Below are 15045 nucleotides of genomic sequence, written 5' to 3' on the forward strand. Positions count from 1 at the left end.
TTGACAGCTTCTGAAAAACCTGTTTTCTTCTGTATCCTTCAAGTGAAACTGTTATATGACTTCATGCTCTTGGGGAATTCTTCAGTGGATGAGCAATGAGCACTGTGCTCTTCATTATTGGGTAGTGAAAGAATGTTTTGCATGTCTCTATTTTGTCTCCCAGTTAAAGCATGTCATGTTACCCCTGTGTGATAGGCCTTATGTTCCTTCTATGGTCATCTATTCCAGCTCAAATCAGAGAGTTACGCTCTCCTCTGTCTAACCTTCTCCATGGTCCAGCTCTGTGGCAATTCAGATTACATGGTTTAACTCATTCACACTGACGCCTTTGTGATGCTGAGCCTTTGATCAACAATGACTTGGCAGAAAACAGATATTATGAAAACTGTTTTTCAATGACATCCAACATTTGTTTTCCTTGACTTACAAATAGCTTGTTTAGGAAAGAGGAAGCACTTACCTAGTGGTGATCTCCAAGAGTTAGGGGAGGGAAAAGACAGGCAAATTCAATCTTAATTAGTAAGGATCTCAGACACAGATTTAAGGGGAATGTTCCTGCACTGGATGACAAACAAGCAAGGAGCTTTCATTTGTGTTTCTCTGTAACACTGGGGTCTCGCTGATAAAACATTTGTGAGAACAGAGAAGGAGGGAAAAGAACAAAAACAAGGGCAAAGAACAATTTCATCAAAGTAGGTAAGTGAAGATAGGGGAAATAAAACTTTCCCTCAATAGTACTACTAAATAAAATGTTTATAATTTCATTAAGCTTTAACCATGTTTTATGCTGTTTAAGCTGTTATGTCATGCTTATTATGTGCTTATACATAATCTTTGCTTTTTCAAGATAAAGTTAATGGTAATCGTTATCCATCTCTCTCTCTCTATCTCTCGCTCTCACTCTCGCTCTCATTCGCGCTCTCTCTCTCTCTCTCACTGACTCTCTCCCACTGACTCTCTCTCTCGCTTACTCTCTCTCTCTCTCTCTCTCTCTCTCTCACTCTCTCTTTTCTCTCTCTCTCACTCTCTCTGACTCTCTCTCTCTCTCTGACACACACACAACCCCCCCACAAACACAAACACACACACAGACAGACATGATCTCCTCCTCAGTGTTGTTCTATGGGATCTACGTGCTGTGCCTGTGTCTGGGACTGCTGTGTGTGGTGTTTGTCAGTTACTGGAACATCGAGTGGCGTGGTGGCTTTGCCTGGGATGCGTCCTTTCTGCAGTTCAACTGGCATCCCGTACTCATGGTGACTGGCCTGGTAGTCCTCTATGGGAACGGTGGGTCACAATAATGATTATGATAATGACCATAATACATCTCATTCAATCACCAGTATTTCATATTTTCATTTAATGGAAAATCTCAGAGTGCTTCATACTGTGTGGACAAAAGCAAGAAATGATGGAAATTATAGCAGGGCAGATTGTAAATTAGAAAACTGTGAGGACAGACGCTGGGAGACGAGAAGTAAGTACAGGGAGTGAATATTTAATAAATAACAGACATGAAACAAAACACGGACCGCGTCTGGACAAGGGGAACATAATGACATTAATGCTGACACTGGGATCAAACTGAGTAATAGACAGATATGAAGGGGGCAATCAATAAAGTGATTGAGTCCAGGTGAGTCCAATGAAGCGCTGATGCGCATAACGATGGTGACAGGTGTGTGATGATGGACCGCCTGGCGCCCTCGAGCGCCAGAGAGGAGGAGCAGGAGCAGGCGTGACAGAAACAAACCTCAGTTTGGAAAAGTTGTATATTGTTTTCTCCTTTGAGGGTTTTCTCTCTAAAAACTTGTTTGAATTTGGTTTCTTTCAATTACTTAGGTGTGTACTTGATTCCACTGTTTCTATTGTGTCAGGCAAGCTAAATCAAACGCGTCTAAAGTAATTGAAATAAAATAAAGAGACCTGGCCTTCTATTTGGATCCAGGTCAGGTATCATCTCCACAAAGTCACAAAGCCAAGATAATAAAGGCTTTTTAAACTACACCAAAAAACAAAATACGTCCAACAGGAGCTCTTTGACCAACCTGTCAATTTGGTCTTAGAGCATTTCGTATTATTCTGTACGTAATTCCAGGACACTCCATTTAGTATGCTAACTGGCTAACGTTAGCTAGGCTAGGGGTTAGGGTTAAGGTTAGGGTTAAGTTTAGGAATTAGGTTAAAGGGTTAAGGTTAGGGTTAGGGGAAGGGTTAAGGTTAAGGTTAGGGGAAGGGTTAGCTAAAAGGGTTAAAGTTAGGGTTAGGGAAAGGGTTAGCTAACATGCTAAGTAGTTTGAAAGTAGCTAAAAAGTAATAAGTAGTTGAAAAGTTGCTAAATAGCTAAATTGCTACAGTTGTCCGTGATGAGATTGAAACTCACAATCTTTGGATTGATAGATGTTCGCGTCATACGCCCACTCATCCATCCTACTTTAGTTTTGCCTTAAGTAATCATCTGTCTTACCTAACCATACCAAACGTAACATATTATACTCATTTTAGTTAGGTTTGCCATTGTAACGGGCGTCGTATAGAGGGGACCAAGGTTCAGCGTGTTGAGTGCTCATAATTGTATTTTAATGAAAACGAACACTTTGACAAAAGAAACAAAACGACAGCCAACAGTTCTGTCAGGTTACATTAACGAAACAGAAAACAACTACCCACACAAACCAGGTGGAAAAAGGCTGCCTAAGTATGGCTTCCAATCAGAGACAACGATAGACAGCTGCCTCTGATTGGAAACCATATCCGGCCAAAACATAGAACCAAAACACATAGAATGCCCACCCCCATCACACCCTGACCTAACTAAACAGAGAAAAAACAGCTCTCTTAGGTCAGAGCGTGACAATACCCCCCCCAAAGGTGCGGACTCCCGGTTGCAAACCTGAACCTATAGGGGAGGGTCCGGGTGGGCATCTGTACTTGGCGGCGGCTCTGGTTCAGGGCGTAGCACCCCCACCGCCCGCTGATCCCCCCGCTTCTGTGTGTCCGGAGGAACCAGACCGTGGATCATCGCCGGAGGTTTTGGAACACCAACCGTCGCTGAAGACTCTGGGCTGAAGGCCGTCGCTGAAGACTCTGGGCTGAAGGCCGCCGCTGAAGACTCTGGGCTGCGGACCGCAGCTGAAGACTCTGGGCTGCGGACCGCAGCTGAAGACTCCGGGCTGCGGACCGCCGCCGAAGACTCCGGGCTGCGGACCGCCGCCGAAGACTCCGGGCTGCAGACCGTCGCCGGAGGCTCCGGACTGGGGAGTGTCGCCGGAGGTTCCGGACTGAGGAGCGTCGCCAGAGGCTCCGGACTGGGGAGCGTCGTTGTATGTTCCGGACTGGGGACCTTTGCTGCAGGCTCCATTTCATGGATCATCACTACAGGTTCCGCGCCATGGATCATCCCTACATCCCTACTACCCACACAAACCAGGTGGAAAAAGGCTGCCTAAGTATGGCTTCCAATCAGAGACAACGATAGACAGCTGCCTCTGATTGGAAACCATACCCGGCCAAAACATAGAACCAAAACACATAGAATGCCCACCCCCTATCAAACCCTGACCTAACTAAACAGAGAAAAACAGCTCTCTTAGGTCAGAGCGTGACAGCCATATCAAAAGGGATTGAATACTTATTGACTCAAGACATTTCAGCTTTTTGTTTTGTATTAATTTCCAAACATTTCTAGAAACGTAATTTCACTTTGACAGTACGGGTTATTGTGTGTAGGTCAGTTACACAAAATCAAAATGTAATACATTTTGAATTCAGGTTGTAACACAATTTTCTGTGGAAAAAGTCAAGGGGTGTGAATTCTTTCTGAAGGCACCATTTGTGCCATGGCACCAATGATTACCAACCTCCATTTCTTCCAATCTTCAGTCTCCCTACATCCCCATGTCACTTAGTATACATTAAACAATTAATACACTATACTCTTCCCAAGTCCCCCCACTCCCAATCAGTCTTGCTGTATTTACTTTATTAGTGACCTTCAACTGACCTTGCACTGTAGTGTTCCTCAATGATGTGACTGTGTACCAGTACATTACTTTAAGTATCCATATAGGTCTTGGAGTGGTTATAAATACTAAGTGGTTATAAACTGTATGGAATAACATGTGGGAGGGGTCATGTTACATGTGGTAGGACAGGCTAGTGCACCCAGAAGAGACAAACACAGAGCGGAGATAATACATCCCACCATCTGGGAAAGGCTGATCTAAAAGTCTTCCCTCTTTCTGTGTCTGTGTGTTGTCTGAAGCGGCTATCCTATACCGCATCCCCTTTACCTGGAGTCAGAGGAAGCAATGCTGGAAGCTGGTGCACGCTGCTCTGCTGCTGTCCTCCCTGTTCCTGTCCATCCTTGGGCTGTGTGCTGTGTTTGACTTCCACACAGGCTACCACATCCCCAACCTGTATTCCCTCCACAGCTGGGTGGGCATCTGCACCGTAGTCCTGTTCACTGTCCAGGTAGGAGGAGGAGACGTTGAGCAGGGACCAGGGTTTTTTCCCTGACCCATGTGAACTGACCAGGGAAAACTCTGGGCTCTTAGTAACTCAGAGTTTTTCATGTTCAGGTCATATGACCCTAATAAAAAAAACATTCATGTACCTGTGCTCAAGGTTGAAATTGCACATTGGGCAACATTTCTACCTCAAGCTCATTTAATGCAACCCATCTTGCTCAACCCTTTTCCTTCCCTTCTCATTGGTCAGTGGGTCCTTGGCCTGGTTGGTTTCCTGTCTCCCTGTTCTCCCCTCGGGTTCCGTAAGCTCCTGAAACCAGTTCACGCCTGGATGGGCATGGCCATCTTTATCCTCAGCCTGGCCTCCTGTCTCTCTGGCATCAACGAAAAACTGCTCCTTGCTCTGTGAGTGACCAGAAACGCTGATCCTCCACCAATATCAACTAACTACATTGGTCCAACAATCGCCACAATGATTTTCTGTATAAAGGCCTATGTGACATTGAAAAGCTTTAGGCTACATGAAATATTCACAATTATGGATAAATTAAAGAACTTTACATTTTACAGAACAAAATTAGGTTTGACAACTTATAAGAGCTTAAAAGCAATTTCATTGTAGTATTTCCTTAGCCTTGGTGCCCCAAAACTCTTGACATTGACAAAAGAGTTGGCCACAGAAACAGATTGGTTCCAAGGTTAGCCTTTCCCTTTAACTACAGTGACTCCATGAGAGGAGATGTCATTAATTTGAGGGTTTATCTCTCTATTCAGCGATGGCAACAGCAACAGCACCGCAGCCTATTCCTCACATCCTGCAGAGGCCTTGTTTGCTAACTTCCTGGGTGTCCTGATCGTGGCCTTTGGATTGGTGGTCCTTGGAATCCTGTCCAACCAGAGGTGGAATAGGCTGGAGCCAGGGCAGGAGAGCTCTAGAGTGAGTATGGTGCTGTCAGCAGTAAAGTCCTAGACTAAATAACAGCCTGTTTCTGGATTAGCCAGGTTATCGGGTGTGTTCCAGATTATCGGACCTTTACAATACCTGGACACGTATTTATTATCTATAGGAACCACATCAACATGATATAATGATTGATTCTATAATCTGTACAGACCTGCACAGAAAATGTGAATCTGGAATGCACCTATTGTGACAATGACAAAGGATTTGTGCAGTTCATGGCAATATTCAGTCTGCATTTTTCAAAGGACACAAACAGACCTTGCTGGCTTTTGTAATTGAGACTGAGCTTAGTAGACCCTTGGCTTTGCCTTTGAGACTGAGCTAAATGCTTGCCAATGTTGGCCCCCCATCCATGTAGTCTTATTCATAATGTTCACCGATCCTAGATCATCACTCCAACTCTGAGATGCTTTATGAATACCGGCCCTGATGCTTTTTTATTGGCTGTAGCCTACTGTGCTTGGAATTATAGTTGTCATTTTTATGCTTTTACTCCAGTCATTGCTTCCGGAGGACAACTGAAGAAGTAGAAGACCTTGGTGTCCTATTCATCTCCCTGCCCTTTTCTATTTTTGGATAATGGATCAATTGGAGACAAAGAACACTGATGTTTCCTCCTGTGTCTCAAAATACCAGCTGTGGTAGGAGTTACACGTGACATGATGACTGACATGCAATGTTTTTACTCTATATTGTCTATAGTATATGGGAGACAATGTGCATTATAGCCTTATTGTGTGGTATAAGCCCTATAGAAAATGTTGTGGTCATACACACATCCTTAACAACATAGTTGTTGGGCTAATAAAGAATACTAGTGTAGAACAATAATTCACCACTTTATTGACAACGTTTTGATCCAAAACTAATTTTCGTCAGGTAAAACAAACAGAGTGCTCACATCCCAAAATATACACATTTCACCTCATATGACCATTGCCGACATGACGCATGGTGGGTGCAAAAACAATTTGTGTGTCTCTAATAATGTAATAACTATCACATGTCAGGTAAGACCCAGATGCAGACAACGTCGAAGTAACAACAGTTTATTAATAGAACAGGGCAGGCAAAAGGCAGGCAGAGGTTGGTAATCCAGATAGGTGAGGCAAAGGCACAGGACGGTAGGCAGGCTCAGGGCAGGCAGAATAGTCAACACCGGTATAAATACACAGGGGATAATGGGGAAGATGGGTGACACCTGGAGGGGGTGGAGACAGTCACAAGACAGGTGAAACAGATCAGGGTGTGACAAATAACAATGAGATGGGTACAGGTAGTCGTTCCAGAAAATAATATATATTTACAAAATGGCTAAGTAGGTGACCTGGAAGGCAAGACTAATCAAAGTGACATATTCATGTAGGAAATCGTCTATAGGCCCTATACCATACAATTATTAGACTGTACTACTGCATAGTCCATTCTTAAAAGCTCTCTTAGGGCTCGGATGCCGCTAGCGGGATCAAAATCGACAACATCCGGTGAAGCTGGAGCGCGCCAAATTCAAATTACAAAATTGTAATATTAAACATTCATGAACATACAAGTGTCTTACATCATTTAAAAGCTTAACTTGTTGTTAATCCAACCGCGTTGTCAGATTTAAAAAAGGCTTTAAGGTGAAAGCATACTATGCGATTATCTGAGGACAGCGCCCCACATCAAAATACTTTTTCAACCAGCACCGGCTTGACAAAAATCTCAAATAGCGATAAAATAAATAACTTACCTTTGAAGATCTTCCTCTGTTTGCAATCCCAAGGGTCCCAGCTACACAATGAATGTTAATTTTGTTCGATAAAGTCCTTCTTTATATCCAAAAAGTCAGTTTAGTTGGTGCCATTGATTTCAGTAATCCACTCCTTCAACGTGCATACAAAGAAATCCAAAAAGCTACTGGTAAACTTCATCCAAACAAGTCAAACAACATTTCTAATCAATTTTCAGGTACCCTAATATGTAAATAAATTATAATATTTCAGACGGAAAGAGCGGTGTTCAATAGAAAAGGAAAATAACGAAGAGCGCGCCCTCATTCACACGCGCCAAAAGTCTACCTGTCCTGATGAGAACACCTTGGATAAACTACAACTACTTGTTCGTTTTTCAAGAAACAGGCCTGAAACCCTGTCTGAAGACTGTTGACATCTAGTGGAAGCCATAGGAACTGCAATCTGGGAGCTATTTCTTTGTATATCCCATAGGCCTGCATTGAAAACGCCTGTGACCTCAAAATAATAATTTTCTAGATGGATTTTCTTCGGGTTTTTGCCTGCCATATCAGTTATGTTATACTACTTATATTTTAACAGTTTTAGAAACGTCAGAGTGTTTTCTATCCAATGTTACCAATTATATGCATATCCCAGCTTCTGGACCTGAGTAACAGGCAGTTTACTTTGGGCACATCAGTCATCTGGAAATTCAGGACACTGCCCCTAGCCCTAAGAGGCTGATTTGATCATGCCTGATCCTGCTCTGTCTGTTAAAACTGTATCATAATAATGTAGTAAAAACACTATACTCTCTTTGCAATAAAAATTGGTTGTGTTTTGTGAAAAGTTTAATAAAGTTGCAACATCCTCCCGAAACAAATCATTTTTGTCCACTTTAATGGACATAGTTTTTTTATCCATATCTTTGAGGCCATTATACATGCCACTGTGTTAAGTCCTGTTGTACCTTTGAGAGAACAATCAAGAAGGGTGCAATTGCGGCCTGCAATTTGAGGCGTTCCTGCATATGGGCAATCCGTCATCTGCAGGAGCCCCTCTTTATACTTCTATTGGTACATTTTTCAGCTAGGACTCCAGTACACAGGTGGGAGGCGGGAGCTCCAGTACTGTAAGTGGCGGTAATGCACCATAACGTTGGATGACAATTGCCAATAAACCCCACATAGGAAGAATAAGAGGCAGTGGCGACAACAGTAGCTAACTAGTTAGGACAACGGTAGACAGTGTCCTTCGCCCCCCGCCTGTCGGGGACTGCTTTTCCGCAGTTCTGTTAATGACGGCGAGGGCAGGTGTTAGGCAGGTGTTAGCCCAATAATGGACTAAAGGAGCCTACCATTATTCCTTATAGTCCAAGGACCTTAAATGTTCTGTTTAAAGGCGAATTGGCTCTGGAAGCCAAAACAGCCAAATACTCCATCTAAACCTGAATCGAGAACAGTCTACGACTAGGGTGGCTGGAGTCTTTGGCAATTTCTAGTGCCTTTCTCTGACACAGCCTGGTATAGAGGTCCTGGACTGCAAGAAGCTTGGCCCCAGTGATGTACTGGGCCATATGCACTACCGTCTGTAGTGCCTTGCGATCGGAGGCCGAGCAGTTGCCATTCCAGGCAGTAATGCAACCAGTCAGGATGCTCTCAATGGTGCAGCTGTAGAACCTTTTGAGGATCTGAGGACCCATGCCAAATTTTTTCAGTCTCCTGAGGGGGAATAGGCTTTGTCGTGCCCTCTTCACAACTGTCTTAGTGTGTTTGGACCATGATAGTTTGTTGGTGATGTGGACACCAAGGAACTTGAAGCTCTCAACCTGCTCCACTACAGCTCCTTCGATGAGAATGGGGGTGTGCTCAGTCCTCCTTTTCCTGTAGTCCACAATCATCTCCTTTGTCTTGATCATGTTGAGGGAGAGGTTGTGTCCTCTCTGGCGCAGGCGTGCTGCTAGCAACCCACCTCGACAACATCCGGTGAAATTGCAGAGCGCCAAATTCAAAATACAGAAATAGTCATAATAAACATTCATAAAAATACAAGTGTTATACATCAGCTTAAAGACTAACTTCTTGTTAATCTAGCCGCTTTGTCAGATTTCAAAAAGGCTTTACAGTGAAAGCACACCATGTGATTATCTGAGGACAGCGCAACGCACACAAAAGCATTAAAAACATTTTTCAACCAGGCAGGTGCGCCACAAAAGTCAGAAATAGCGATAAAATAAAGGCCTTACCTTTGTAGATCTTCTTCTGTTGGCACTCCAAAAGGTCCCAGCTACATCACAAATGGTCCTTTTGTTCGATAAAGTCCTTCTTTATATCCCCAAAAACTCCGTTTAGCTAGCGCGCATCATTCAATAATCCACCGGTTTCCCTCCTTCAAAATGCATTCAAAATTAATCCCAAACGTTAACTTCTCCAAACAAGTCAAACAACATTTATAATCAAACCTCAGGTACCCTATTACGTAAATAAATGAAACAATTTAAGAGGGAGAATCGTTGTTGTCTTTACCAGAGATAAACAACAAAGTACGCCCTCTCATCCACACACGTGAAAACACTACAGCCAAAATGGGAGCGACTTAGAAAAACTACAAATTCTAGCTCATTTCCAAAAACAAGCCTGAAACTCTTTCTAAAGACTATTGACATCTAGTGGAAACCCTAGGAACTGCAATCTGGGAGGTTTCCCCTTCATATTAACATGATAGCTATTGGAATCAGTGGTGGGCTGAAAAAAAAATTCTGGATGGTTTGTCCTCCGATTTTCGCCTGCCATATCAGTTCTGTTATACTCACAGACCTTATTTTAACAGTTTTAGAAACTTTAGAGTGTTTTATATCCAAATCTACCAATTATATGCATATCCCAGCTTCTGGGCCAGACGTCAAAATACTGCCCCCTAGCCCAAAGAGGTTAAATGTCTTACTCACATCGGCTTTGGAGAGCTTGATCATAAAGTCGTCCTGAACAGCTGATACTCTCATGAAGGCTTCAGGGTTTGCTTGTCCCGAAGTGAGCATAGAAGTAATTTAGCTCTTCTGGTAGGCTCATGTCACTGGGCAGCTTGCGGCTGTGCATCCATTTGTAGTCCGTAATAGTTTGCAAGCCCTGCCACATCCGACAAACGTTGGAGCTGGTATAGTATGATTCAGTCTTAGTCCTGTATTGACACTTTGCTTGTTTGATGATTTGTGGGAGGGCATAGCGGGACCTCTACCCTTTACATCAGTGCGGATGTTGCCTGTAATCCATTGCTTCTGGCTAGGGTATGTACGTATGGTCACTGTGGGTACGACATCATCAATGCACTTATCGATGAAGCCAGTGACTGATGTGGTGTACTCCTCAATGCCATCAGAAGAATCGCAGAACACATTCCAGTCTGTGCTAGCAAAACAATCCTGTAGCTTAGCATCTGCGTCACCTGCCCACTTCCGTACTGAGAGAGTCACTGGTACTTCATGCTTTAGTATTTGCTAGTAAGCAGGAATCAGGAGGCTAGAGTTGTGGTCAGATTTGCCAAATGGAGGGCGAGGGAGAACTTTGTACACGTCTCTGTGTGTGGAGTAAAGGTGGTCTAGAGTTTTATTTCCTCTGGTTGCACATGTAACATGGTGGTAGAAATGAGGTGAAACAGATTTAAGTTTCCCTGCATTAAAGTCCCCGGCCACTAGGAGCACCGCCTCTGGATGAGCATTTTATTGTTTGCTTATGGCCTTATACAGCTAATTGAATGCGATCTTAGTGCCAGCATCGGTTTGTGGTGGTAAATAGACAGCTACATAAAATATATATGAAAACTCTCTTGGTAAATAGTGTGGTCTACAGCTTATCATGAGATACTCTACCTCAGGCGAGCAAAACCTTGAGACTTCCTTAGTATTAGATTTCATGCACCAGCTGTTATTTACAAATAGACACAGACCACCACCCCTTGTCTTACCAGAGGCAGCTGTTCTATCTTGCCGATGCATCGAAAACTAAGCCAGCTGTATATTATCCATGTTGTCGTTTAGCCACGACTCTCATGACATAAGATATTACAGTTTTTAATGTCCCATTGGAAAGATAGTCTTGATTAGAGCTCATCCAATTTATTATCCAATGATTGCACATTGGCTAATAGGACTGATGGTAGAGGCAGATTACACACTCGCTGTCGGATCCTTACAAAGCACCCCGACCTACGTCCCCGATATCTCTGTCTCTTTTTCATGCAAATTATGGAGATTTGGGCCTTGTCGGGTGTCTGGAGTAAATCCTTCACGTCCGATTCGTTATAGAATTTTTTTTTAATCCAGTACGAGGTGAGTAATTGCTGTCCTGATATCCAGAAGCTCTTTTCGGTCATAAGAGACGGTTATGTACATTATGTACAAAATAAGTTACAATAACAAGAAAAAACACACACAGTAAACAGCAGCCATCTCCTCCGGCGCCATCTCTTTTCATGTGTGCGTGCGCATTCGTGCAAGAAGAAAAACATGTTGACTCACCCTACTTGTAGAGAAACGTCAATGCCATCCTCTCTTTCATGTTGACGAAACGGTCTATCACTCTGTCATCACTCTGTCAATTTTTGCTAGCTAGCTAGCCACCGGAGGACAACAACACAACGAGATGCAACAATTCAAGTTTATCTGTCAAAGAGGTATGCTCTCAATGGGATTTGATAGGAGACAACAGACAGCATCAGATAGATGGCCTACACATAGAGAGACAGAGGGGACCTGATTCGCTCGCATGCAGGCTTTTTCCTGTGAGATATATTCAGCCTCTTGTGAATTTAAGGAACATTATGGAACACAGAGAGACGAAAGATAAATCATTATATATATATATATATATTTTTTTTTTTTGGTCCATTTTTTGGGGAAGCCTGGCTTCCCTTGGATCCATGAATACACGCCACTGATTAAATTAGATCTAAATAAGAGCTTGTTCATAAATGTCTTCTGTAGTGGACATCATGATGCGCCATCTGTTTTTTACTTACTGTACCCATTTACTGTAATGTTACATTTGTCATATTTACTTTCAATCGTTACTTTACGTCCACTACAGTGCACATACAATCCAAAAATCTCAGTGTTTTCATCAATCTCAGTGGTCTGTATTCATGCAGAGGGAGCCCTGAGTGGTCACAATCTGACACAAGTCTGAGTTTAAATAAACATATTTTGTTTGACAATAACACTTGGCTATGCTAAACTACGGGTGAAATCCATAGAGATTTGGACAAACAATGGGTTATTCAAAATTGTGAAAATAATGTGGAGATGCCGGGGATTGAACCCGGGGCCTCATACATGCAAAGCATGCGCTCTACCACTGAGCTACATCCCCTTCTGTAACGAGTCAGAAACAATAAGCTTTTCTAAATAAAGTATTAGGAATGCAATTTAATACATTATTGAAATGACGTTTTTGCAGTTGCCATTTCCTCAAAAAGTATACTTCGTTATCGCAGAGAATATCGTTAAATTGCCTACGGAGGATACCGGGAAGATTGTCCTTCACCTTTACCACAAGATGGCAGTATCGCCACACTACATACTGTATAAACCGTGACATCGACCTCAACGTTTGATTTCACCAGAGATTTGATATCACCAAAGAAAGGCTATATTTGAATGTGATCTTTGGCCATCAAAGATGGTGGTAAATAAACATTAATCAACACATTGAGTCTCCTTAATGTACATGTTGTTATCATGAATTTTACTTGTGCTTTCAACTTGAATGTCTTATTGTGTATGCATTGTAATATCAATGTATTTCAGTATCTTGGACTGCCATACATCCAGTGGCGACCCGTCGTTCAGGGCAGGCTGCCAGTTTTGCATGTTATTTTGGCATTAATACATGTCACATATCAGTTTGCAAACAATGTTAAAAATAATTTTAAAAATAATATTGAGTTAATAAAGACATGGTGCCTTTTTTGCTTTCTTGAGTAAGGCAGCTCCAAAATGCAGATGTTTCCGCCTAGCTCAGTGCTTTCAGTGCAGCCAGCGGAAAATACAGAGCGTAGGGTGGGTGTAACGCCCTGATATGTTTCACCTGTTCCTGTGATTGTCTCCACCCCCTCCAGGTGTCGCATACTTTCCCCAGTGTATTTATCCCTGTGTTTCCTGTCTCTCTGTGCTAGTTCGTCTTGTATGTTTACTCAAGTTAACCAGCGTGTTTTTCCCGTACTCCTTTTGCTATTCTACTTTTTCTAGTCCTCCCGGTTTTGACCCTTGCCTGTTTCTGGACTCTGTACCCGCCTGCCTGACTATTCTACCTGCCTTGACCACGACCATTCTCTTACCTACCCCTTTAGATTATTAAACATTATAAGACTCCAACCATCTGCCTCCTGTGTCTGCATCTGGGTCTCGCCTTGTGACTTGATAGTAGGGGTTGGTAATGTTCTCTAGTTGTGCCATGATTGGCTCAGTGTTCTGTCACTCATGGGGACACTAGTCACTGCAAATTCTAAGGGTAGAGCAAAACAATTCAAGCCCCTTGGGTGCTGCCATAGACTTACATTAGAAGTGCCCATCCAAGAAGGCTCAAGGTCATTGGCCACAGATCAAATGACATAAAATTGCGTTATATCTACAGTAGCTTTGATTGGACTCATCTTAGCTAGCAAGCTAGCAGTCATCACCATGAATCAAGTCAACAATCTTATGGCAAATCCTTTTCAATCCTTGTCATATGAAGATAAATTATTGATAAAACGTATCGGTGCTCATCGGCCATTGGACATAAACATTACACAACAAGTTAGAAATCGCAATTTTAGCAATGAGTGGTTTGGAAGGAATCAGTGGCTAATTGCACTGGATGTGTGGTCCCAAGTTTGAGTTTAAGGTTATTTTTTCAAAGCTTCAAAGGGTAAACATTCAACATTGGCCATGCTGTCAATCCAGCATAACTTCTGCCATGCTCAAACAACTGGAAACTCGGAACTGGGAAATCTCAGACTTCAGTGAGTTCAAGACAACTGGAAACTGAAAAATACCAGCTCCGACTGGGAAAATAAGTTTTGAACGGTCATCCAACTCGGAATTGAAAGTCAGGAACTCGGGCCTCTTTCTAGAGCTCCGACCTGAAGAGCACTGACGTCATCATGATTCTACCTTGTTTTTTTCAGAGTTCCCAGTTGTCTTGAAAGCACCATAAATCCAGAGAATGCCAGACTTTGATGACTAAGTTTAATGACAAATGTTGACCACGAAGGACTGCCGAGCCACCTCCCTGTTCAAGTGAGCACAGCATAGCAAGGTGAGTCCAAAAATGTATTGTATGCTGCTGCATAAATGATGTAATATGCCAGGGGAGATATATATATACCGTAGCTAAGAAAGTAATACTAAGTGTATGTTGTGTAGTAAGCTGTTAGTAAGCCATATGCCTCACCATAATAATTTGGTCCCATTTCACCTCATAATTTCGCCAACTGTTCTGACTTGGTGGTGCACATATAGCCTATAGCCTGTTTTAGAGAAATGTAATCATTGAATATTGTAAGAGCTTTCATTGTCTGCTTATATGCCCCCATTATTTATCCTACGGTTCTGACTTGGTGTACAGGGAGAATACTGTAAGAATGGCCAATGTTCTGAATTCTGTCACTGTACATTTCAAAAGTGCTGAACAAATAATTATATTGACTACGTCCATCCTAGCACGCTCATTAATGTCTTAATCGGAATTACGGATTGCCTTTTATCTGCTCGTCATCCCCTTACAGTATGCCATAGTTTGTATATCTCAATTGTCAGTAGAAACCACATTTCTTTAAGCCATATCAGCTATGTTTTTTTACAAGGCAGTAAATGAGGCTGAATGAACTGTTTCGCTGCCAGACAAGGCTCCGCTGATAGCCC

At 42.7% G+C, this 15045-nt stretch overlaps 1 protein-coding gene and 1 non-coding gene across 3 annotated transcripts; one reads left to right on the forward strand and one right to left on the reverse strand.

Moving 5' to 3' along the window:
• The first annotated feature begins 388 nt into the window (after nucleotides 1-388).
• LOC115159680 (cytochrome b ascorbate-dependent protein 3) lies at nucleotides 389-6261 on the forward strand. 2 transcript variants are annotated; one of them, XM_029709636.1, is made up of 6 exons: nucleotides 389-692; nucleotides 1092-1287; nucleotides 4265-4473; nucleotides 4720-4874; nucleotides 5244-5406; nucleotides 5932-6261. In XM_029709636.1, exons 2-6 carry the CDS (start codon nucleotides 1098-1100, stop codon nucleotides 5953-5955), a joined length of 741 nt encoding a protein of 246 aa, XP_029565496.1. In that variant the 5' UTR covers nucleotides 389-692; nucleotides 1092-1097; the 3' UTR covers nucleotides 5956-6261. The 2 variants fall into 2 exon arrangements, with proteins under 2 accessions (XP_029565496.1, XP_029565495.1); XM_029709635.1 differs by having other exon boundaries at nucleotides 391-696.
• A 6178-nt stretch (nucleotides 6262-12439) lies between these two features.
• Nucleotides 12440-12511, reverse strand: trnaa-ugc (transfer RNA alanine (anticodon UGC)). Its single transcript has one exon. It is a non-coding gene; the product is annotated as a tRNA-Ala (tRNA).
• Between the last annotated feature and the right edge of the window lie 2534 nt (nucleotides 12512-15045).

The sequence above is a fragment of the Salmo trutta genome, chromosome 23 (genome assembly GCF_901001165.1).
Source record: "Salmo trutta chromosome 23, fSalTru1.1, whole genome shotgun sequence".
In the NCBI taxonomy this organism is placed as follows: domain Eukaryota; kingdom Metazoa; phylum Chordata; class Actinopteri; order Salmoniformes; family Salmonidae; genus Salmo; species Salmo trutta.